Genomic DNA, 22,986 nt, shown 5'->3' with positions numbered 1-22,986 from the left:
CAAGAAAAAGAGCAAATGAATCAAACTAAAAATGATATTGATACTGATCAGCTTATTAACCAAATTAATAAATTAAATGAACAAAATAAAGAATTAATAGATCAGTTAGAAATATTAAAAGAACAATTGGCTCAATCTAATAACCAAGATCAAATTAATCAGCTAAATAATGAAAACAATCAATTAAAAGAACAATTAGAATCATTAAAACAAAAAGATAGAGATAAAGAGGAATTATTAAATCAAATTGAAAAATTATTAAATCTTGATAATAAAGAAATATTAGATCAACAAGACTCTCTTTATAATAACGATCAAAATGAACAATACGAAAAAGCTGAATATGAAAATCAAATTAAACAATTAAAAGAAGAATTAGAATCACTTAAAGACAAAAGAACTGAAGAAATTAACCAATTGAATGAAGAAAATAATAAACTAAAACATCAATTAGAATCATTAAATAATCCTCTTCAAAACAACTCCCAATATGAAAATGACATCGATCAACTAAAAGAAGAACTGGAATCATTGAAGAAACTACATGAAAAAGAAAAGCAAGACATTCATCAAAAATTTTCATCCCAAATTAACCAACTAAATGATGAAAACAATCGTCTAAGAGAAGTTTTAGGATCATCATTTAGCCCACCATCGACAACTACAACATCACCATTTGGCGCACCATTGACAACTAAAAAACATCCATTTGGCGCACCATCAATTTCATCTACACCATCACTATTTGGCGCACCATCAACAACTACACCATCACCATTTGGCGCACCATAAACTTCATCTACACCATTTGGCGCACCATCAACTAATTCATCCTCACTCCAACACCAATAATACTGTAACACCAATATCAAAAGCTCCATTCCAAATTCAATTACAATTACAAATCCAACTCAAACTCAAACTCCGATTCCTACCCCACAACCAACACAACAATCAAATGCTCGCATAGCCTCATCTACTTATCCAAAATTATTTGCACCAGAATTCAGATACCATTTTATAGGTGCACCATCAGAAGGGGGAAATTTTGGAACATGGGTAGATTGTCCCCCAAAACCACCAATAACACTTCATTCTTTTTTAGGCAATTTTATTTTTTTACATATTTCAGAATTATGGAAAAAAATGAAAAAATATGTCTAAAAAAAGAAAATTAAAAAAAGAAAAAAAAAATAAAAAAAAAAAAAAAAAAAATAATAATATAAAACTTAGAACCAAACATCATATATATAGTAATCATAATAGTCATAATAACCACTGTTCAAATAAATAGTACATGTATCAAAAGACTATCTAATATATAGTGGTCAGGTATCAAATAATGTTGATCCCAAAATTTATAGAGAAATATGACTCATTTATCAATAGCTTTTATAGATAAAAAAATTAAAACTATGTTCATCAAATTAAAAACAAATTTAAAAAACTATGGTGTGACATAGATCAACTTGATGCAGGAATACCTCCAAATTATATTTATTAAAGCTCTGAACCGTACCGGTTTTCAAAAAAAAATGAAATTAAAAATTAAAAATTAAAAAATTAATTTAAAAAATTTTTAAAAAAAAATTAATTTTAAAATAATTAATTTTTTTAAATTTTTAAAAAATTAAAAATTAATAAATTTATACAATGTTATTAATAATTATATTATTAATAACATGTTAGAATCCGAGATATCTAACATGTTATTCGAAAAAAGGATCGAATATTAAATTTAAAAACCGTATTTAGGAATATCCTTCAAATAAATTTTTATTTACAACTAAATAAAAAAGTCTTAAAATCTATTCAAAATAATATTATAATAAAGCTTTTTAATATTAAAATTTGTTGCCTCCAAATTATTTTTTTTATATTTATTTTTTTTTTTTTTTTTTTTTTTTCATTTTATTATCAATATCATCCAATTAAAATAAATTCACAAATACCCCACTCACATTAACCCGCAATAAATTTAATATAAATTTAATAACAGTAATTTAAAATATATAGAAAAAAAAAAAAAAAAAAAAAAAAAAAAAAATTATAATGACAATAAAAATTAAATTTTTAAATTTAAATAATTTTTAATAATTAAAAATATATTTCAAACTAATAATATTCACACACAATATTGGGTAGGTTTACCAAACCTTAAAGTAATATAATTGTAGAGGATATTCCATTCAATTAAAATATCAGTCCTGCAAATATTTAAACAAATTAAAAGATGGTAAATAAAAAGCATAAGTTGGGGTTCAAGTATTTAGTCAAATGGGGTTTTAAGCAATGAATAGATGTTATTAGTTCCCATGGTATATATTAAAAAGCATAAAGCATATTCAAGTTGTGGTTCAAATGTGGATTAAAGTATTGGTTAGATGTGCCTTCAAATATTTGGTCAAGTGGTATTTTAAGTAATAAATGTGATTAGTTCCAATGATGGTATATATATTAAATAGCATAAAGCAAAATCAAATGTGGTTCAAATGGTGGCAAGATCTTAGTAAGCTGTGGTTCAAGTAATTGGTCAAGTAGTGTTATAAGAGGTGAATAAAGAGGGTTAGTTCAAGTATATATTGAAACAAGGATTATGATTTTAGAAATCAATCTGTGGAGTATTTTTAAATTAATAAATGTGTCAGTTATTTTAAAATAAAAAAAATTTTAATTATAAAATTTTAATCTTTTTCCATCTGATGTTTAGATATTTTTTTTATTTAATTTTTTTAATTTTAATTTGTTTTTTTTATTTTTATTTTATTTTCATTATATTTTTGATAAAGGTAAAAAATTATTAAATTATAGGGAATAAAATTTAGTTTATTTTTTGAAAAAAGGGGTTTCTAAGTTCGGGTCAATTTTTAGAACCTTTGCTTGGGTTACCTTCACGATTTTGAATTTTAAAACCAATTGTTGCAATTGATTTAAATGTAGGAACTTTCTCTTTTATCAATTTTACAGACTTTATAATAACCATCAAGTTCAATTTCAATCCAACTCTTATCATATTTTAATGTATCTTTGAGCAATGTTTTAAGTTTGCTACTTGAGAAATCTGAAATTGTTGCCAACCAAGCTTTATTTACAATATGATTTAAATTATCTTTGGAAAAAAATGCACTATCACCAACTAAATGAAATTTAAGATCTTTATACCTTCCTACTTCACGTGATTAACACTACTTGAGGGATGAATTTCATTATCTAACTTGTTTAAAAACTCTATAATATATGGATATTTAAATTCTTTAACAGACCCTCTTTTAGATTGTGATACGGTGCTTTTTTTAGGGGATGACAAATGATGAATACATTCTAAAAAGGTTCCAACCATATAGTTTAAAAGACCATTTGTATGAGGTTTACGAGTTAAATACATAACTGGAGATTTATTATTATTATGAATATATTTCTCTTTGAGTCTGCATCTTAAATCTATATATATATTGTTTCATCAAGGGTGCAAACTTTAATTCCTTCTACCAAATCAAAACTAATATCACTCCTTTCACCTGCAATTCTTTTAATTTGATCATCTGTAAATTTGGTTGTTGATTGTACCAAATAGAATCTATCTTTCATTTTTTTATTACTTTGATTTATAATTGTTTTAAAAACACCCAAATCTAACATTAATGGTAATAGACCAATATTCAAAAAGCTCTTCTTTGGTAATCTTTGAAATAGGCTTGAATTTATACTTTTTGGAACCTCATTCAACTTCTCTTTTATAAATGTCTTCTTTTTCTGAGTTGATTTTACCTAAATTGAGATTTATAAGCTCCAAAAAGCTATTTACAAATTTTTTATTGAAAAACAAACTAATAACCTCTTCTATTGATATTCCATAATGTGTATTTTCAAGTCGTGTATACGTATCACTATTGACCAAAAAGAGTTCTTCAGTTACAATTTTTCATCGACTTTGATATAAGTTATTGATTGCTTTTCTTTTATTGATAGTATTCATTTTATAAAGTTGTTGATAATTATTAATAATGATAATAATTTTAAAATTTTTTAAAAAAAAAATGAAAAAAAAATGAAAAAAATGGTATTCTCTAAAAAAAAATTTTATAAATTATATAAAATAAAATTTGTTAGACTTACAAACTTTTTTAAAGTTATATTAAAATATAAATTTATATATTTATTTTATTTAAAATATTTTATAAAGAAACTAAGAAAAAGAATATCTGTTCTTAATTATATCTTCTAAACTCTTCAATATTGATAATAGCATCTCCTATTTGAAAAACTTCTAAAAGTAATGGTAACATGGATTTAGTTATAGGTTTTTTATAATTATCTGTAATTTTAAGTTTGGATACATTAATTGGAATTTTGGGTAAGTTTCTTTTAAATTTTTTTACAAAAACTAAAAAATTTATTGTTTTGGGAATATTTATATTCTCTGTACAGTCTCCAAGAATTAAAGTATGAAGTGATTCTGGTAAAGGAACACTTGATAATAAATGGCATTGATCTTTATGATTTAAATGTAAAATCTCTAAGCACTTTGGTAAATAAGTTCCTTTTGCAATTTTAACACTCCTACCAAATGTTAATTTAACAATATTTGTATTTAAAAACAATGTTGAGGAGATAGAGGTAAAATTTTTATCAAAATTTAAAATTTTTATTGAATCTGGAATATCGGTGCTAGACATTAAAATTTTCTTCTTTATATATAGCACCATTACAGAATTTGGTATTAAATTGAAAGGCATTGTTTGGCCATATAGTGAATTTTGTGTATTTTTATCTTCTTTTATTGTTAACCTAGTCAAAAAATCTCTATAAATAAAATTTTTTAAACTTTTAAATGTATGTTTTGAATTAAAAAATGCAATTTTATAAAATACTAAAAAAGAAAAAATTAAATTATTTAAATATTTATTTCTCCATATTGAAAAAAATAAACAATCATTGAATTCTTCTATATACTTGATGTTATTATATTCTATTTTGTGCATATCTTTTTATCTATAACTATTATAATTATTTTTTAAAAAAAAAAAAATAAAAAAAAAAATAAAAAAAACTATTGTTGAAAAAAATTTTGATATTTTAAATTAATATGGAGAAAAAAAAAAAAAATGATTCAATATTATAATTAAATATTATTATAATCAAATTAAAATTATTATAATTAAATTAAATATTATTATATTTAAAATTTTTGAATAAAAAAATTTTATATAGTTTTTTATTGCTTATATTAAAAAAAAAAAAAAGCTATATTGTATTTAATTTTTTAAAAACTTACTGTGCAAAGAAGAAAATCCAATTCCATAATGAAATAACAAAATTTGTGTGCAAACTTGACCGTCTTCTACAATAAAAAATAAAAAAATTTGCTAAATTAAAAATTAATCTAAACATATATAAAATAAGAAAGAAAATACAAATTTTTCTTTTATAGATTTGACATTAATCAACAAAAAAATTAATATTAATATTTAATTTTACATATTGTAAATAAAACAATGCGTAATGTAAAATAATGATAAATAATAATGAAAAATAAAAAAACTAAAGAAAATGATGTTTTAAAAAAAATTAAAAATATATAAAATTAACTATTACTATTGTATTTATTTAAATTTGATTATTAATTAATAAATCTAAATTATGTTCAAATAATTGAATAATATCTGGAGAGGTTGTTTTAGATGAACATCTGCAAGTAGTTCTTTGATTTGGAGCACTGTTAAATGCTAACTCGATTAAAATATAGACTGAATTTTCGGTTTTACAAGAGAGGAAAGAGATTTCTTGGTTTGGAGCTTTCTTTCTGACGATTTCGAAAATATTTTTAGAGTTGAGACGACGAAGAATTGATTCAACATCGACATGTGGGAGACGAACTTGAATTTCTACTGAACGTTCATTTGATTCGGGAATAGATTTCCACATGGAAAGATAATTTTCACGATCTAAACGACCAGTTTCGGTTAATAAGCAATGGAATGGGAAGTTCATCTTGAAGAGGAATTTTTCTTGTGAAGGTAATACCATCATAGCCATATCAATAACTGGGTTAAATGGACTAAAGAGTTGGCCGTTGCAGGAAATTGGGATTGATACATCAGTATTTTGACCACCTTCAATAGCACCACAGGTAAGAATAGCTTCGGCTGGTGAAATTCCAAAACAATTTTGATAGAATTGAATCTTGAATTTGGACATAACATTTGGGGAGGTGTTGAAAAGATTTAATTCTAAATTAATTCTACCATTGTATCTAGTGAAGGCACCACTAATTTGAATTGATTGTGATCTATCACCACCAAATACAACAACTTTATTAATTGGTGATTGTGCTTGACCTTGATTACCACCTCCAAGGAATGATAAATCATTTGGATTACCATTAAATTGTTGTTGTGGCGAACCATAACCATTACTATTTTGACCATAGGATGGTAAAGCACCACCAAGATCTGAAAGATCAAGATCAATAAGGTTACCTGATCTTTGTTGTTGTTGTTGTTGACCACCTTGTTGTTGGCCACCTTGTTGTTGTTGATAGGCTTGTTGTTGTTGACCACCACCTTGAATATTATCATCATCGACATAATCTGGTTCTTCATCGTCATCTTCTTCCTTTCTCATACCACGTTTGACACCCTTTAATTTGGTAACAAATGTTTCTGGTGGTTTATGGTAAACAGAGGCAAGAGTTGAAATGTTTAAGATTAATTCATTTAATAATGATTCATCTAAATGGCTAGTAGTATCTGTGATGAGTGGTTTTTCTGAGAGAACAACAGCTTTGGCAGCTTCAAAATCGGTTGATAAAAGTCTCCAATAAACAAAACCACGATCACGAAGATCTGGATTATCAGATTCTTGAGTTGAAAGATTTAAAACAGTTTGAACCATTTGTTGGGCATCTTTTGGACGTTTAAGGAAAAGTTTAACGATGGCAGTTAAAAGTTGGAGTTGAACTTGACTGTTTTCATCTTTAAAACCTTCTAAGAAAGAGTTTAAGAGGTCGTGAGCATTGTCAATACGTTCGGCGTATTCACCAATAATCCAAATCATTGAAGCCTTGGCTTCTGGTTCGTCAAGTGATTCGAGATTAGCACAAAGAGTAGCAATGATACCTTCGTATTTGTTTGGGTATTTTCTAAAGATATCTTTGATGACAATGATAGCTTCTTGAACTACATAATTAACTTTAGTTTGGATAAGATCGAGTAAAACTTGAATACAACGTTCAGAGGCACGATCGATTTTAATTGCACAACGACCAATGGCACGAACAGCTTTTCTGACAAATTCAACATCGACCTCGGTGGCATATTCTTTAAATTCTAAAAGAACCTCTTCAATGTTCTTTTCGTTGGCTAACATGATCATAATTTCGAGTTTTTCCATTTTAACATAGATTGGATCGTTATATTTACAGAAGAAAACTTTCATTTCATATTGAAGAATCTCTGGACGTTTTTGAACAATTAAATTGATGTTACGAAGACCAAGGAATTGAATTTCTGGTTCTTTTGAAAGAAGAGTGACAAGTGGTGGTGCCATTTTCTTGCATAATAAACGAATGACGTCATTTGATTGAATAGAGTTCATGTATTTCATTAAAACTTTAACGGCAGATAAAACGACTGCTGAGTTGGCATGTTGAAGACGAGGAGCAACACGTTCACAAACACTTTCAGCTTCTTGGCTATCTTTTGGTGTATACTTGCATAATGAATTTAAAATGAAAACTTGACCCCATTCTGTACATTCATTTAATGCTGCTAATAATTTATTTAAATTATTTGAATGAATTCTAAATACTTCTTTTTTACTAACTTCATCAATTTCTGTTAATGATGCAACTGCATTAGCTACAACCATTGGATTTGAATCACCTAATAAATCATTTAAAATATTTAAAAATCCTTGATTTTCAACTAAATCTGGATTAACATCATAGAGTTTAGCAACACAAACTGCTGCAGTTTTTCTAACATATGGATCTTGATCCTAAATTTTAAAAATTAAAAATGTTAATAAACTATTATTATTATTATTATTATTATTATTATTATTATTATTATTATTATTATTATTATTATTATTATTATTATTATTATTATAGCCATTAACTTTATTTTAATATTTACCTTTAAAGCATGTCTTAATGGTTCACAAAGATGTTCGGTAATGTTATCAACTCTAATACAACCCATAGTTCTAACTGCTAAAGCTCTAATTAATGGATTTGGATCAGAAGCATCTTTTTGGAAAGTGTTGACTGCAAGAATAGCACGATCTGGGTGGTTCTTTGCATAATTCATAACGTAGAGATAGACTAATTTCTTTAATTCTAAATTGTGGGTTTGCATGCAATTGAGAACATGAGTAAAGAGCATACTAACATCTTTACCAACTGTCATTGCTGCAATAACTTTTTTAACAGCTTCTTTCTTTTTATCTTCTCTTTGAGATAATAATTCTTCTTTTAATTCGTGAATTTCACCTATTATTTATTATAAAGATATATATTTATTAGTTTTTTTATTTATTGATTCATTTTTAACCATTAATTCCAACTATCCAACGATCCAATATTTTGAAATATGCTATGATTGAGTTTACAATAAGTATTTTTATGTTTAAAATTTACCTTTTTTGGTGGTTTGAAAATATTTTGAGTCTGACATTTTATTATTATTACAACACCTTTTAGGGATTTCTTTTAATGATTTTGATAAATATAAAAAGAATTATCTCTATTGAGGTGATATTATATTAATTAAATGAAAATAAATAAAAAAAATAAATAATACAAAATAAATGAAAAAAATCAAAAAAAAAAAATTTTAAAAAAAAAATAAAAAAAATTTTTTAAAAAAAAAAATAAAAAAAAATAAAAAAATAAAAAATTAATTTTTTACTTTTTTTTTTTTTTTTTTTTTAAATTAAATTTAAAAACAAATTAATTTTATTTAAAGAACAATTAAACAAATAATTGGCAATGGTAATTCTAAAAAACACTGGTTAGGTTTAATTTTTTATCATAGCGCACCAACAATAGTATCATTAATTTTGTTTATCCAATCATTTGGGCTTTTTCAAAAGAAAGTTGATTCATCTTTGGTTCAACTATATTTTTCGAAAAAGAGCCAAAATTTAATTTTTATTTTAAGCTATGTTCTTATTTATCAAAAATATAAAAAAACAAGATAAATTTTATATTAATATATGTTCAAAAAATTTATACAGGAAAAAGATACGTGAATAAAGAATATATTTGATTGTTTTTTTTTTCTGATTCTGACAAAAAATATTTAAGAAATTTTTTTTATCTTCTATAATATTATTTTTTAAAGCTGGCTTTCTATATAGAAATATTATTTGTATATATTCAATGTAACAATACCAATAAAATTTTATATCATTTAACCCCAAAAAAAAAACTTTTTATCTTTTGGTAAATAAAACCTTAAAATAAGAAAAAAAAAAATATTATAATATATTTTTTACAATCATGGATTGAATTTGTGATTAATTTCATAAATAATGGTTTAATTGTTATAAATTGATATTTTGAGAGGTTTGGGTAGTTTGAGAGGTTTGGGTAGTTTAAAAGGTTTTGATACTAGAAAGATTGATTAGAATTTGATCATATATTTATATTATTTGAAAAATTAAAAAAAAAACCAAACCAATCAAATTAAAAAAATAAATAAATAGATTATTTTGAATTAAAAACACTTTTTCATTAAAAATTACCCCCACCTTTTTTTTTTTTTTTACATTTTTTTACTCTTTTTTTTTTAAAGGTCACTTTTTTAATAATAAAAATAACAATATTACTACTAAACAACATCTATCAAGTTACATATTATATGTGGGTACGTTATTTACACTTTTCCCAATTCTTTTAAATGATAATCAAAAAAAAAAACTATAAATAAAAAATTCTTTAATTTTTTTTATTCATTATTTCAATTATATTTTTTAAACAAATATGAAACTATTACTTTTAATTACTATTTTATTTTATTGTGTATGTAGTGTATACAGTCATGGATATACTGTTTCACCTGTAGCCCGTCAAAGAAAATGTACAAGTAACCCAAAGAACTCAAGTAAATATTATAGTTTAAAAAAACAAATATAAATTATTATATTAATTTTTTTTTTTTTTTTTTTATTACAGTTTGGTGGCCAGAAGATGTAAATATTATAATCTATATTATAATTAAAAAACTTGTATTAACTTTTATAAATTATAGGGTAGTGGAATTGTAGATGCTCCATGTAGAGCTGCTTATGAACATGTTTATGAAAAAAACAACAAACAATCAGAAGCTGTAATTCAATTTACTCAAGAAAATGAATATGCAGTAATGATTCCAAATTTTGATGAAGGTTTCACTGCTTTAAAAGCTGCAGTTCCAAATCATATATGTTCAGCCCATGCTATAAATCCAAATGCAGCCTTCGGGGATAAATCAGGTATGTCTATTAAATTTGCTTGGGATGGATATGCAACTGAAGTTGACTATGATAGTAAAACCCATATGAGTACATTGGAAATTGATTTTTGTGCTACAGGTAAATATTATTTAAATTATAATTTTATAAAAATTTATATTATGTATTAACATTATTAATTATTTTTAGCAATTCACAATCCTTCATATTGGGAATTTTATTTAACAAAGAATAATTTCAATGTTGAAGAAGATGAAGTAAGCTGGGATAATTTAGATCTTGTAGCAACATATGGTAATGTTCTTCCCTCCACCACAACAAGCTCCATTTGTATTTCCTCAAGCTCATATAAAATGACTATCAGTATTCCATATAGAGAAGGAAAATCATCTGTTTTGGTTGTTAGATGGCAAAGAGATGATCCAGCTGGTGAATGCTTCATTAACTGTAGTGATATTATATTTAAAAAAGGTGAAAAGAAATCTAAAAAATCCAAAAAAAATTAAAATTAAATAATATTACAAAGTATTATCAATAATATTTATATAAATTTTATTATATGTAATCAAAACTCAATAAATAAATAGGTTGTAAAAACAATATATAATTTTATTTTTAGATTTATTTTATAAAAAAAATTTCTTAATTTGTTAATAGATAATATATAATCAAAAAATAATTTAAAAAACTATATCTAAAAATATCTATAAAAGATAATATTAATTTTTATATCTAATTTTTTTATATTTAAATTTTTTTTTTTTTTTTTATCTTTATTGTTTTATAATTTAATTTTAAATTTTAAAAATGAAATTAATTATAATATTTTTTTTACTGTTTTTTAGTTTTTCAGTAAATTCTAATGGGTTTACCTCCTATCCTCCCTCTAGACAGTTAGTAGTAAGTTTTAATATATTATATCAAAAATAGAAAACGAACTAATATTTTATATAGTGTAATAGAAATCCAATTAACAATATATGGGTGGATGAAATAGGAAGTGGGATTATAGATCCCCATTGTAAAGCTGCATATGGGCATGTTTTTGAAAAATTTAATAACTCTAAAGATGGAGCTAATGCTGCAAGATTACAATTTATTAAAAGTGATGAAATGAAAGTTTTTATACCATATTATAGTAAGTAATAATAATAATATTAATCGATTTAAACACTATTAACTTTTTATATTAGAAAAAGGTTTTGAAGAATTAAAAAAAAAAGTACCTGAACATTTATGCTGTGCTGCAAATATGGACAAATACTCTGCTCTTGGAAATAAAAAAGGTTTTACCATTAGGTAACTACCCTCTATTTTTAAATTTTATTACATTAAAAAAATTTTAATTAATTTTTATTTTTTAGATATAATTGGCCAGCTACAGAGTTTCAATATGACTTGAAAACCAATACAACAATTATTCCTTTTGAATTTTGTGCTACAAAATGTATGTATAATATAATCAAATATTTTTTAAAATATAAAATATTTAATAATTTAAACTTTTAAAAAACAGTACCTGAAAAAAATGTTTCTTCTTATTGGGAATTTTATTTATCCAAAGATTATGATAAAGAAATAGATAAAATGAAATGGGAAGACATGGAATTAGTAGCCAAGCATTATAACATTAAACCATCAGTCAATACAAATCCGTTTTGTACTTCATCAAATGTTTATAAAATGAATATAAAAGTTCCATCAAGAAAAGAGAGATCAACTGTATTATTGGTTAGATGGCAATTAGAAACACCAGACGGTGAATGTATTATTAATTGTAGTGATATTAAATTTAAAAATCAAATTAGAATAAAAAAAACCTAAAAATCCCATTTTTTATCATTTATGTATTTCCCCTAAAGTAATAAAAATAAACCCACATTTATATTTTTTAATTTTTTTTTATATTTTATTTTTTAATTTTTTTTTTTTATTTGTATTATTATTATTAAAAATATATAATCTTTTTTTTTTTCTTTTTCTTTTTATTGTTTCTATAAACTATTATTATTATTAAAACGTTTTTATTGAATTTTTTAAAAAAAGTGTGCTAAAATTTATTTCTTTTGTTTTTTGATGTAGTTGAGGGCTGAACCAGCTTTGAACCATTCGATTTGACCTGTTAAAATAAAAATAAAAAACATTAATTAATTTTCTTTCCTGTGTGATTTTTTTTTCCTATATAAACTAAATACTAACCTTCATTCATGGTTTGGTTGACTTGGATCTTGAATTCTTTACCTTCTTTAGCTGATTTAACGACTAAAGTAAGTTGTTTACCTGGGGCAAGGTCTTTGAGACCAATGATTGAGATACGGTCATCACCAGAGATACGGTCATAATCGGCTGGATTAGCGAAAGTTAATGGTAAGATACCTTGTTTCTTAAGATTGGTTTCGTGAATACGAGCAAATGATTTGACGAGAATAGCTTTACCACCTAAGTGACGTGGTTCAAGAGCAGCATGTTCACGTGATGAACCTTCACCGTAGTTTTCATCACCAATGACGATCCAATCAACACCACGTTTCTTGTAATCACGAGCAACGGTTGGAACTGGAGCAACTTCACCAGTGAATTGATTGAGAACAGCATTAGCTTTACCGTTTTCAGCATTGATGGCACCAATTAACATATTGTTTGAAATGTTATCTAAATGACCTCTGTATTTTAACCATGGACCAGCCATTGAAATGTGATCGGTGGTACATTTACCTTGGACTTTAATGAGAACTTGCATATCTGTGTAATCTTTACCGTTCCATGGTTTGAATGGTTCTAAGAGTTGAAGACGAGCACTGCTTGGGTCAACATCAACAACGACTGATGAACCGTCTTTTGATGGTGGTTGATAAGTGTTTTCACCAGCATCGAAACCTCTTGATGGGAGTTCATCACCAGTTGGTGGTTGTAATTTGAATTTGTTACCATCTTTGTCAACTAAGAAATCAGTGGTTGGATTGAAGGTAAGATCACCAGCAATGGTAAGAGCGGTGACGATTTCTGGTGAAGCGACGAAAGCGTGAGTGTTAACGTTGCTATCGTTACGACCAGTAAAGTTTCTATTGTATGAAGTAATAATTGAGTTCTTTTCACCTTTTGGAACGTCTTCTCTCTTCCATTGACCAATACATGGACCACAAGCGTTGGCTAAAACAACACCACCAACTTCTTCAAGAGTTTTCATTTGACCATCACGTTCAATGGTGGCTCTAATTTGTTCTGAACCTGGGGTAATGGTGAACTTAGCTTTGGCTTTGACACCTTTGTCGAGAGCTTGTCTGGCGACTGAAGCTGAACGACTCATATCTTCGTATGAAGAGTTGGTACATGAACCAATGAGACCAACTTTTAATTCTTCTGGCCAGTTATTCTTTTTGACGGCTTCGGCAAATTGTGAGAGTGGGTGACCACGATCTGGGGTGAATGGACCGTTAATGTATGGTTCTAAAGTGTTGAGATCGATTTCGATTAATTGATCGTATTTGGCATCTGAATCAGCAACTAAATTGTTTTGGAATTTCATAGCAGAGTTGGCAATGTTGCTACGACCGGTAGCATTTAAGTAGTCGACCATACGTTTGTTGAATGGGAATAATGAAGTGGTAGCACCAATTTCAGCACCCATATTACAAATAGTAGCCATACCAGTACATGAGAGTGATTCAACACCTTCACCGAAATATTCGACGATAGCACCTGTACCACCTTTGACGGTTAAAATATCAGCAACACGAAGGATAACATCTTTTGGTGATGACCAACCTTTTAATGAACCAGATAATTTAACACCAATGATTTTTGGAGCTTTTAATTCCCATGGGATACCAGCCATGACATCGACAGCATCAGCACCACCAACACCAACAGCAACCATACCTAAACCACCAGCATTTGGAGTGTGTGAATCAGTACCGATCATAAGACCACCTGGGAAAGCATAGTTTTCGAGGACGATTTGATGGATAATACCACTACCTGGCTTCCAGAAACCCATACCGAATTTCTTGGCACTTGTTGAAAGGAAATTGTAAACTTCTTTGTTGATATCTTTAGCATGTTTTAAATCAGTTTCACCACCTTTGTAAGCTTCGATTAAATGATCACAGTGAATGGTAGTTGGGACAGCAGTTTCTGGTAAACCAGCTGACATGAATTGTAAAACAGCCATTTGAGCGGTAGCATCTTGCATAGCAACACGATCTGGATGTAATTTAAGATAGGTGACACCTCTTTCAACTTTGGTGTTGGCATCTTCTAAATGACCATAAAGAATCTTTTCAGCAAGAGTGAGTGGAGCACTATGGTGAGTTTTGAATTGTTTTAATTTAGCATCAATACCTTCATAGTTGATTTTTTTATTTGGTTCTAATGGACTCATTGAAGCAGTACTAAAACTTCTAATGGATTTCTAATTATTTGAAAAAATGTTATTATTAATAATCTAATACTATATTATTTTTAAATGATCGTTTTCTTTTCTTTTATGATATAACATAATTTGAATTTTATTTTTCTTTGATAATTTGTATGTATAAAAAATGTATTTAATTTAATTGTAATAATTTTTTTTTATTTTTTTTTTTTTACGAAATTTCTTTTTTCTTTTTTTCTTTCTTTGCACACCACAACTACTTTTCGTTTGAAATAATAATTCGATTATGTTATATCTATAAAATTAAAAAAAAATTGTAGACCGAATTGTTGTACTTACGATTTGGGATAAACCCTTTCTTGTAATTGAGTTCATTCTTTAAATAATTTTTTTTAATAAATCTATGTTTGATTAAAGAAAGTATTAGTAATCATTCTTTAAACTTTAATTTCTAATAAATTAATTTAAACTTACAATTAAAAAAAAAATAAAAAAAAAAAGAATCTGAGAGTAAATAAATAAATGAAATGAAATTCACACAAAAAAAAAAAATGTGTGTTGTAAATTTTTTTTTTTTTTTAAAAAAATTAAAAAAAAATAAAAAAAATAAAAAAAAATTAGTATGGAAATTTTTTTTACATATTTGTATTTTTTATTATTTATTATTTTTATTTATTTATTGTTATTTTTACTATCTATAACTGTTTTTTTTATTTTATAATATTATTTTTTAAAGCAATTAAATAATTTTATTGATTTTATAATAACGGGTCATTGATATTATTTTTATTACTATTTAATTTGATCAATCATTTTATTCGGTCGTGTCCAATTATTTATTTTATTTTATTTTATTTATTTATTCTATTATTATATTTAATTTAATTGTAATTAATTTAATTTGATTTTATATTTTTTATATTTTTTTATTTTTTTTTATTTTTTTATTTAGGTAATTTTAGGTTTTCCCAAATTATAATTTAATTTAATCAAAAAAAAAACAAAAAAAAACAAAACATTATAACTTACAAATAAAATGTTATGAACACAACAATGAAAAAAAAATAAAAAAAAATTAAAAAAAAAAAAAAATAAAATGTAAAAAAATTTAAGAAATTATAAAATTTTTTTTTTTTTTCAAAAACTAAATAGTTTTTTTTTTTTTTTTTTTTTTTTGTACTTCGTAACTGGTCGCGCGCTGCGTCATGATGACTGCATAAAATCAATTTCGGACACATTAATTAATTGTTTTTTTTTATTATAATTTAAAAACCCTTTCAACACCGGGGATCTGTGACTATCTATAAAAATAACTTTATATATACATATATAGATTATTTTTGATTGTTTTTTATTTCTCATTTTTAAAAAAAGAATGATGTAATTATTATTTTTTATATTTCTAAAAAAAAAAAATAAAAATTAAAAAAGATATATCTCAGCACACATAAATTATATGTGTGGGCTTTTTTTTTTTTTTTTTTGAATTATATACATTTATTTATTTTTTTATTACTGTTAATTATTATTGTTTTTATTATTTAAAGCATTTTTTATTACATCGATAGTGTCAGTTCTTCCATATCTTGTTGCAACAGATAAAGGAGTTTCACCTTCAACAGTTGTATTTAAATCTGCACCATTATCAATTAAAATTTTACATGACTTAAATTGACCATGACGAGCAGCTAATAATAAAGGTGTAACTCCAGCAGCAGTTTTTTTATCGACTTGAATTGTTTTGAAATTTTTAAATATTTTTTCCATTGGTTCAGTGTAGTCAAATTGGGCTAAAACATGAAGAATGGTTGTACCATCTGATAATGATTGATTTATATTGACCTTTGGATTATCTAAAAGTGCATCTACAGTGTTTAAATGATGTCTAACTGCAGCAACATAGAGTGGTGTTGAACCATCGGTTTTCATTTGAATGTTTGGATCGGCTCTGTATTTATATAAAAGATCTACAATTTTGATGAATCCATTTTGAGCAGCGATTAATAAACTTGTTGCGCCATCAGGTGTTTGAACATTTGGATCGGCACCACCATATCTTAAGAGTGATTCTAAAATTTTAATGTTTCCAGATTGAGTTGCTAAATGAATTGGGTAGTATCCTGAACGTGAACGATTTGGATCGGCACCTAAGGAGACTAAAAGTGATACAACCTCTTCGTGTTCGTTTTCTGTTGCTACATATAATAAAGTTGCACCATTATCATCAACTGACAAATTAACATCCAATCCTCTTCCTAAAATTCTTCGGACGATTTGTGGAAAGTTGTATTGTGCAGCACCAACACAGCCTGTAATCATTGAATCTGGGTCGATTCTATCTGAAAAGTTGGTTAATAAATAATCTATAACTGGGATTCTTCCCCTGACACATGCTACTGTGAATGGTCTAACGTTGTCACTTTCGATTGTAATATCTGCTTTACCAATTTCGACCAATGCTTGAACCAACTTTAAATTACCTAAATAGCAGCTAATGAAAAATGATGTGCAACCACCTTCGAATCTTTCGTTGACATTGATTCTTAAATTTTCAATATTTGATATCATTTCCAATGCTTTTTCAGTCTCATTGTTCTTACACTTTTCAAATAACAATCTGCTATTTTGTTTTGAAAAATTTGTTGACATTTTTTTTGTGTTATTGTTATAAAAAAAAGGAAATTATTCGTTTTTTTTTTTTTTTTCATAATTAAAAATTTAAAAAAAAAATTATAAAAAATTTTAAAAAAATTAAAATAATTTAAATATAATTAAAAATAATAAATTCAATTAACCTGGTTAAACAGGAAATTATTTGAATTTAATAATGATGATCAAAACATTTCCTTTTAAAACCATTTTAATTTATTTTTCCATAAAAGAAAATTCTTTAATCTTTTTTTTTTTTTTTTCCCTAAAATTCTATTTATAATTTAAAAAATTTATATGGGTTTATGAGATCAATAAAAAAATAATAGATTCATTTTTTTTTTTTTCCAAATATTATTATTTTTATACTAAAAGATACCGCTTTCATTATTTATAAAAAAATAAGATGTTGACTCGACAATTAAGGTGGAATTATTTGTTATTTATTATTTTCGGATACCAGCCATTATTATGTTCACATTTGTTTGTCTTTTGTTTTAAAAAGATATTTTTCACATAATTAATAAAAAAAAAAATTGAGCTGAGTCAATGGAGAAAAAAAAAAAAAAAAAAATTATGAAAAAAAATTAAAAAAATAGAAAAAAAAAAAATAAAAATTTTTTTAGTTTTAAATTCATTATTTTTTTTTTGTAGTTATAAATAAAACTAAGGTTTTTAAGCAAATTGTATTATATACGCCCCATTAAAAAAATTAAAATTTCATTTTTGAATACAGCAATAAAAGGTAAAGGTTAATTTATAGATGGTTTTATTGGATAATTAAAAATATAGATTATATTATACTAGATTCAAAATTTGAATTTAGATACAGCGACTATATTCTTTTTATATCCCTACAAAATTAAAAAAAAAAGAAAAAAATATTATTTAATTTATTATTTTTTTTTATTAATATACTAATTAATAAATTTTAAAATTTTTTTTTAAATTGCAACAACAGTTTTTTTTTTTTTTTCAATAAATAATAATATATAGTATAACAAGAAAAAAATGACATCAATGAAAATTATTGACAAAATCAATCAAAAGAAAGAAAGCAATGTACCATTTTATTCATTCGAGTATTTCCCACCAAAGACAATGGAAGGTGTACAAAATCTTTATGATCGTTTAGGTAGAATGTTATTATTTGAACCATTATTCATTGATATTACATGGGGTGCAGGTGGTTCTACATCAGCTTTAACATTAGAAATTGCAGAGAAAGCACAAAATGTATGTGGTTTAGAAACTATGATGCATCTTACCTGCACCAATATGCCAGTTAACGAAATTATTTATGCATTAGATAAAGCTAAAGCTACCGGTATTAGAAATATTTTAGCACTTCGTGGTGATCCTCCAAGAGGTGAAGAATGGAAAAAGATTGAAGGTGGTTTTGGTTATGCTTGTGATTTAGTTAAATTCATTCGTGAACGTTATGGTGATTACTTTGGTATTTGCGTTGCCGGTTACCCAGAAGGTCATAGTGATTGCACATCATTCGAAGACGATATCACCCACTTAAAAGCTAAAGTTGATGCTGGTGCAGATTTAATTATTACTCAATTATTCTACGATGTTGATGTCTTTTGTGATTTTGTAAAGAAATGTCGTGAAGTAGGTATCAATTGTCCAATTATTCCAGGTATTATGCCAATTCAAACTTATGCTGGTTTCGTTCGTATGACCACCCTCTCAAAAACTAAAGTTCCACAATACATTATGGATAATTTAGAACCAATCAAAGATAATGATGAAGAAGTTAAGAAATATGGTGTTCGTTTATGCGTCGAAATGTCAAAAAGACTTTTAGAATTTGGCGTTGAAGGTCTCCACTTTTACACATTAAATTTAGAAAGAAGCGTTAGAAAAGTACTCAAAGGCCTCGAATTAGTCACCCCAGATCAACTCTCACCATACCTTCCATGGGCTCAATCTGCTGCTGGTAATCGTCTCAAAGAAGAAGTTCGTCCAATTTTCTGGCAAAATCGTCCAAGATCATATATTGCTCGTACTGGTTCATGGGATGAGTTTCCAAATGGCCGTTGGGGTGATTACAGATCACCAGCATTTGGTGACCTCAGTGATTACCATTTAGGTGGTGTTGCTGTTAGTACCAGCGATGTTGTCTCCACTGCAACCACCAATATCTATGGTGATTCACATTCAACAGAACAAGATATCTACAACGTTTTCGCTAGTTATTGTGAAGGTAAAATTAAAAAACTCCCATGGAATGACACTCCACTCTCTTTAGAGTCTGAAAACATTAAAGATCAACTTGTTTTCTTAAATAAAAATGGTTTCCTCACTATCAATTCACAACCAGCAATCAATGGTGTACCATCAACCGATAAACAACATGGTTGGGGTGGTAAAAACGGTTTCATCTACAAAAAAGCTTACATTGAATTCTTTACTTCACCAGAAAATGCACAAAAACTTATCGAATACATCAAGAAATGTCCAATGATCACTTATCACGCCGTCAATCGTAAAGGAGATCAAAAAACAAATACTAAAGGTACCAACGCTGTTACTTGGGGTATTTTCCCAGGTAAAGAAATCATTCAACCAACAGTTGTCGATCATAACTCATTCATGGTTTGGAAAGATGAAGCTTTTGCTCTCTGGGAAACTCAATGGGCAAATAATTATGAAAAGGATTCAAAGAGCAGAGAAATTTTAGACAAAATGATCGATTCATATTATTTATTCAATATTGTAGATAATAATTTCATTAGTGGTAACATCTTTTCACCATTCAGCGATTTAGTTAACAACCTTTCCTCACCAACTCTTAATGGTTTATCATTAAATAATAATTAAAAAATATAATAAATAAAAAATAAATAAATAAAAAATATATTAAATATTTTTTTCTTTTTTTTTTTTTTAAAATATAAAGATAACTTTTTTTTTGAAAGAGATTAATTTTACAAAAATAAAAACTTTATTGGGAGATATTAAACCACTTTTTTTTTTTCTTATTATTAATAAATATTAATAATACATGATGATAGATCATTTATGTTTTAGTTTTTTCACCATAATAAATACATTTTTATTAATTATTATTTATATTTATTATTATTTATTTTAATTATTATTTATTTTTATTATTATTTTATATTTTTATTTTTTTGCATCTTTTTCTAATGATATAAACTCTGGATATTTTTGAAATTTATAAAAATATATAATTCATTGGGGTTGGATTTTTTTTTTTTTTTTAAATTGAACGTATATAACTGAAATTTCAAACCATTTGATAGGACAAAATATTTTTTTTAAAAAAAATAAAATTTTTTTAAAAACTTATTTTTTTTTTTTTCTTTTATTCAAAAACTAATTTTTATTTTTTCCTTTTTATTTTATAATTATATATATTTTTTTTGTTTTATCAAGAATATATTTTTGAAATATAACTCACACATATTTAACACACCCATTCTCTTTTCCAAACATACAGAAAAAAAGGTGAGTGTTAAAAAAATACCCCCATTTAATAAGAAAAATATACCCCTCATAATACCTATAATAATTTATATTTATTATAATTAATTTTTTTATTTATTTTTTTTTATTTTTTTTTATTTTTTTTTATTTTTTATTTTTTAATTTTTTGTTTTCTTTTTCTTTATTTTTTTTATTTAATATTTTTTTTTTTTTTAAAATTTCAATAAAATTAAATTTCAAATACACATTAAATTTCAATCATATAATAAAATTCAGCTATTAATAAAGTTTATAAATATTTAGTTTTTAAAATAAATGGAAACAGCTAATATTCAAACTACAATTAGAAACTCACAGGGCGTTTCAAAAGCACCATTTCATACATCAATTTTCTTTTCAATCTCCAAGGGTTCAGATAAAATCGGTGGATTGTTGGAGCATTTAGAAGTAATTAAAAAGCATAACATCAATTTAACACGAATCGAATCTAGACCATCCAAGACAGAAAAATCAGATTATGATTTTTTCTTAGATTTAGAGTATGGTTCAAATACATTAAAAGAAGTTGAAAAAGTTATTGAAGATTTAGAAAGTAGAGGTGTTAAGGTTACCATCGTTTCTGAAAATCCTCAAGTTGATTCATCAGATTCATCTAGTAAATATTCTAATTATATATTATTACTATTTAATATATTATACTAACTTTCATTTTAGTTCCTTGGTTCCCAAGAAAATTATCAGACTTAGATTTATATGCCAATAAAGTTTTAGAAATGGGTGATGAGCTTTCAAGTGATCATCCAGGTGCCACTGATCCAGTTTACAGAGCCAGAAGAAAGGAAATTGCCACAATCGCTGCCACCTACAAACAGTAATTATCATTTTTATTTATTATTATTATTTTACCAATTTCAAAGTATTAATTATTTACATTGTTTTTAGTGGTCATGAAATCCCAAGAATTAATTATACCAAAGAAGAAACTGAAACTTGGGGTAGAGTTTACAAAAAATTAAAAGAACTTTTTGCAAACTATGCTTGCCAACAACATACATTTGTTTTCCCATTATTAGAACAAAACTGTGGCTATTCAGAAGATAATATTCCACAATTACAAGATATTTCAAATTTCCTTCAAGAGTGTACTGGTTTCCGTATTAGACCAGTCCAAGGTTTATTATCAAGTAGAGACTTTTTAAATGGTTTAGCTTTTCGTGTTTTCCATGCTACACAATATATTAGACATAGTTCAGTACCATTATACACACCAGAACCGTAGGTTTCTATTTAAAATAGCAATTTTAATCTAATTACTAACTCTTTTTATTATTAGTGATGTATGCCATGAATTATTAGGTCATGTACCATTATTTGCAGATCCAGATTTTGCAGATTTTAGTCAAGAGATTGGTTTAGCATCTATTGGTGCCAGTGATGAGGATATTGAACGTCTTTCAACATGTTATTGGTTTACTGTCGAATTTGGTATTTGTAAAGAAGGTGACAAAATTAAAGCATATGGTGCAGGTTTATTATCAAGTACAGGTGAATTAGAGTACTGTATATCTGACAAACCAGAAAAGAAACCATTCGATCCATTTGTTACATGTAAAACCAAATACCCAATTACCACATTCCAACCACTCTATTATGTAGCTGAAAGTTTTGCAGATGCCAAAGAAAAAATGAGAGAATTTGCAGATTCTTTAAAGAAACCATTTGCAATCCGTTATAATCCATACACCACTTCCATCGAGCTCCTCGATAACAAAGATAAATTATTAAACATTTGCAACCAAATCAGATTACAAGCAGATACTCTTGCAGATGCAATCCAAAAATTTAAATCACTCTAAAAAAAGAAAAAACCATAACAATAATTTATTATTTTTATTAATTTATTAATAATATAAATTCAACTATTTCAATTTCATTGCTTTTTTTTTTTCTTTTTCATTTAAAGTTTCTTATAAAATAAATTATTTTAGTTTTAGTTTAATTTATTTATTTAATTTATTTATTTATTTTAAAATTTTTTTTAT

General features: G+C 25.7%; 10 protein-coding genes across 10 annotated transcripts in view; 5 read left to right on the top strand and 5 right to left on the bottom strand.

Moving 5' to 3' along the window:
* Positions 1–1,150, top strand: part of DICPUDRAFT_79387 (uncharacterized protein) — a gene marked incomplete at both ends in the record, with an annotated part of 1,493 nt that extends 343 nt beyond the window's left edge. Inside the window, 2 exons of the mRNA XM_003288550.1 lie at positions 5–627; positions 1,133–1,150. Of these exons, the coding sequence (XP_003288598.1) occupies positions 5–627; positions 1,133–1,150 (641 nt within the window). The remainder of the gene's footprint in view (positions 1–4; positions 628–1,132) is intronic.
* Positions 1,151–2,930: 1,780 nt separating this feature from the next.
* DICPUDRAFT_152847 (uncharacterized protein) lies at positions 2,931–3,588 on the bottom strand (the record flags this gene model as incomplete). The annotated part of the gene is made up of 3 exons (XM_003288534.1): positions 2,931–3,136; positions 3,190–3,441; positions 3,501–3,588. 3 exons carry the CDS (start codon positions 3,586–3,588, stop codon positions 2,931–2,933), a joined length of 546 nt encoding a protein of 181 aa, XP_003288582.1.
* Positions 3,589–4,208: 620 nt separating this feature from the next.
* DICPUDRAFT_152846 (uncharacterized protein) lies at positions 4,209–4,736 on the bottom strand (the record flags this gene model as incomplete). Its single annotated transcript, XM_003288533.1, has 1 exon — positions 4,209–4,736. The coding sequence occupies one exon, from the start codon at positions 4,734–4,736 to the stop codon at positions 4,209–4,211; it is 528 nt and encodes a 175-aa protein (XP_003288581.1).
* An 824-nt stretch (positions 4,737–5,560) lies between these two features.
* DICPUDRAFT_48016 (uncharacterized protein) lies at positions 5,561–8,804 on the bottom strand. Its single transcript, XM_003288532.1, has 4 exons — positions 8,642–8,804; positions 8,139–8,494; positions 6,630–7,998; positions 5,561–6,542 (listed from the first exon to the last, which is right to left on the bottom strand). Exons 1-4 carry the CDS (start codon positions 8,676–8,678, stop codon positions 5,608–5,610), a joined length of 2,697 nt encoding a protein of 898 aa, XP_003288580.1. The 5' UTR covers positions 8,679–8,804; the 3' UTR covers positions 5,561–5,607.
* Positions 8,805–9,984: 1,180 nt separating this feature from the next.
* Positions 9,985–11,059, top strand: DICPUDRAFT_55507 (uncharacterized protein). The gene is made up of 4 exons (XM_003288549.1): positions 9,985–10,109; positions 10,181–10,197; positions 10,257–10,578; positions 10,648–11,059. The coding sequence occupies exons 1-4, from the start codon at positions 9,989–9,991 to the stop codon at positions 10,962–10,964; spliced, it is 777 nt and encodes a 258-aa protein (XP_003288597.1). The 5' UTR covers positions 9,985–9,988; the 3' UTR covers positions 10,965–11,059.
* Positions 11,060–11,265: 206 nt separating this feature from the next.
* On the top strand, positions 11,266–12,282 carry DICPUDRAFT_79382 (uncharacterized protein; the record flags this gene model as incomplete). Its single annotated transcript, XM_003288548.1, has 5 exons — positions 11,266–11,358; positions 11,413–11,596; positions 11,652–11,757; positions 11,823–11,905; positions 11,975–12,282. 5 exons carry the CDS (start codon positions 11,266–11,268, stop codon positions 12,280–12,282), a joined length of 774 nt encoding a protein of 257 aa, XP_003288596.1.
* Positions 12,283–12,342: 60 nt separating this feature from the next.
* Positions 12,343–15,282, bottom strand: DICPUDRAFT_48011 (aconitate hydratase). Its single transcript, XM_003288531.1, has 3 exons — positions 15,173–15,282; positions 12,658–14,869; positions 12,343–12,577 (listed from the first exon to the last, which is right to left on the bottom strand). The coding sequence occupies exons 1-3, from the start codon at positions 15,206–15,208 to the stop codon at positions 12,516–12,518; spliced, it is 2,310 nt and encodes a 769-aa protein (XP_003288579.1). The 5' UTR covers positions 15,209–15,282; the 3' UTR covers positions 12,343–12,515.
* Positions 15,283–16,220: 938 nt separating this feature from the next.
* Positions 16,221–17,482, bottom strand: DICPUDRAFT_79380 (uncharacterized protein; the record flags this gene model as incomplete). Its single annotated transcript, XM_003288530.1, has 2 exons — positions 16,221–16,235; positions 17,075–17,482. 2 exons carry the CDS (start codon positions 17,480–17,482, stop codon positions 16,221–16,223), a joined length of 423 nt encoding a protein of 140 aa, XP_003288578.1.
* A 1,011-nt stretch (positions 17,483–18,493) lies between these two features.
* Positions 18,494–20,314, top strand: DICPUDRAFT_34262 (methylenetetrahydrofolate reductase; the record flags this gene model as incomplete). The annotated part of the gene is made up of 1 exon (XM_003288547.1): positions 18,494–20,314. The coding sequence occupies one exon, from the start codon at positions 18,494–18,496 to the stop codon at positions 20,312–20,314; it is 1,821 nt and encodes a 606-aa protein (XP_003288595.1).
* An 880-nt stretch (positions 20,315–21,194) lies between these two features.
* DICPUDRAFT_48007 (uncharacterized protein) lies at positions 21,195–22,946 on the top strand. The gene is made up of 4 exons (XM_003288546.1): positions 21,195–21,599; positions 21,659–21,815; positions 21,887–22,219; positions 22,278–22,946. The coding sequence occupies exons 1-4, from the start codon at positions 21,260–21,262 to the stop codon at positions 22,798–22,800; spliced, it is 1,353 nt and encodes a 450-aa protein (XP_003288594.1). The 5' UTR covers positions 21,195–21,259; the 3' UTR covers positions 22,801–22,946.
* The last annotated feature ends 40 nt before the right edge of the window (positions 22,947–22,986 follow it).

This window comes from Dictyostelium purpureum (assembly GCF_000190715.1).
Source record: "Dictyostelium purpureum unplaced genomic scaffold DICPUscaffold_139, whole genome shotgun sequence".
NCBI lineage: Eukaryota > Evosea > Eumycetozoa > Dictyosteliales > Dictyosteliaceae > Dictyostelium > Dictyostelium purpureum.
The sequence above is the reverse complement of the archived record's forward strand: the minus strand, read 5'-3'. Positions and strand labels throughout refer to the sequence as shown.

Coding starts and splice junctions, on each gene's coding strand:
- DICPUDRAFT_48016 (XM_003288532.1), bottom strand. CDS start 8,678: ATGTCAGACTCAAAATATTTTCAAACCACCAAAAAAG. Junction 8,495..8,641: donor TTTTCAAACCACCAAAAAAG/GTAAATTTTAAA, acceptor AATAAATAATAG/GTGAAATTCACGAATTAAAA. Junction 6,543..6,629: donor CAAATTAAAGGGTGTCAAAC/GTGGTATGAGAA, acceptor AACAACAACAAG/CCTATCAACAACAACAAGGT.
- DICPUDRAFT_55507 (XM_003288549.1), top strand. CDS start 9,989: ATGAAACTATTACTTTTAATTACTATTTTATTTTATTGTGTATGTAGT. Junction 10,579..10,647: donor AATTGATTTTTGTGCTACAG/GTAAATATTATT, acceptor AATTATTTTTAG/CAATTCACAATCCTTCATAT.
- DICPUDRAFT_48011 (XM_003288531.1), bottom strand. CDS start 15,208: ATGAACTCAATTACAAGAAAGGGTTTATCCCAAATC. Junction 14,870..15,172: donor GAAAGGGTTTATCCCAAATC/GTAAGTACAACA, acceptor TCAAATAATTAG/AAATCCATTAGAAGTTTTAG. Junction 12,578..12,657: donor CAACCAAACCATGAATGAAG/GTTAGTATTTAG, acceptor TTATTTTAACAG/GTCAAATCGAATGGTTCAAA.
- DICPUDRAFT_48007 (XM_003288546.1), top strand. CDS start 21,260: ATGGAAACAGCTAATATTCAAACTACAATTAGAAACTCACAGGGCGTT. Junction 21,816..21,886: donor ATCGCTGCCACCTACAAACA/GTAATTATCATT, acceptor CATTGTTTTTAG/TGGTCATGAAATCCCAAGAA. Junction 22,220..22,277: donor CCATTATACACACCAGAACC/GTAGGTTTCTAT, acceptor TTTTATTATTAG/TGATGTATGCCATGAATTAT.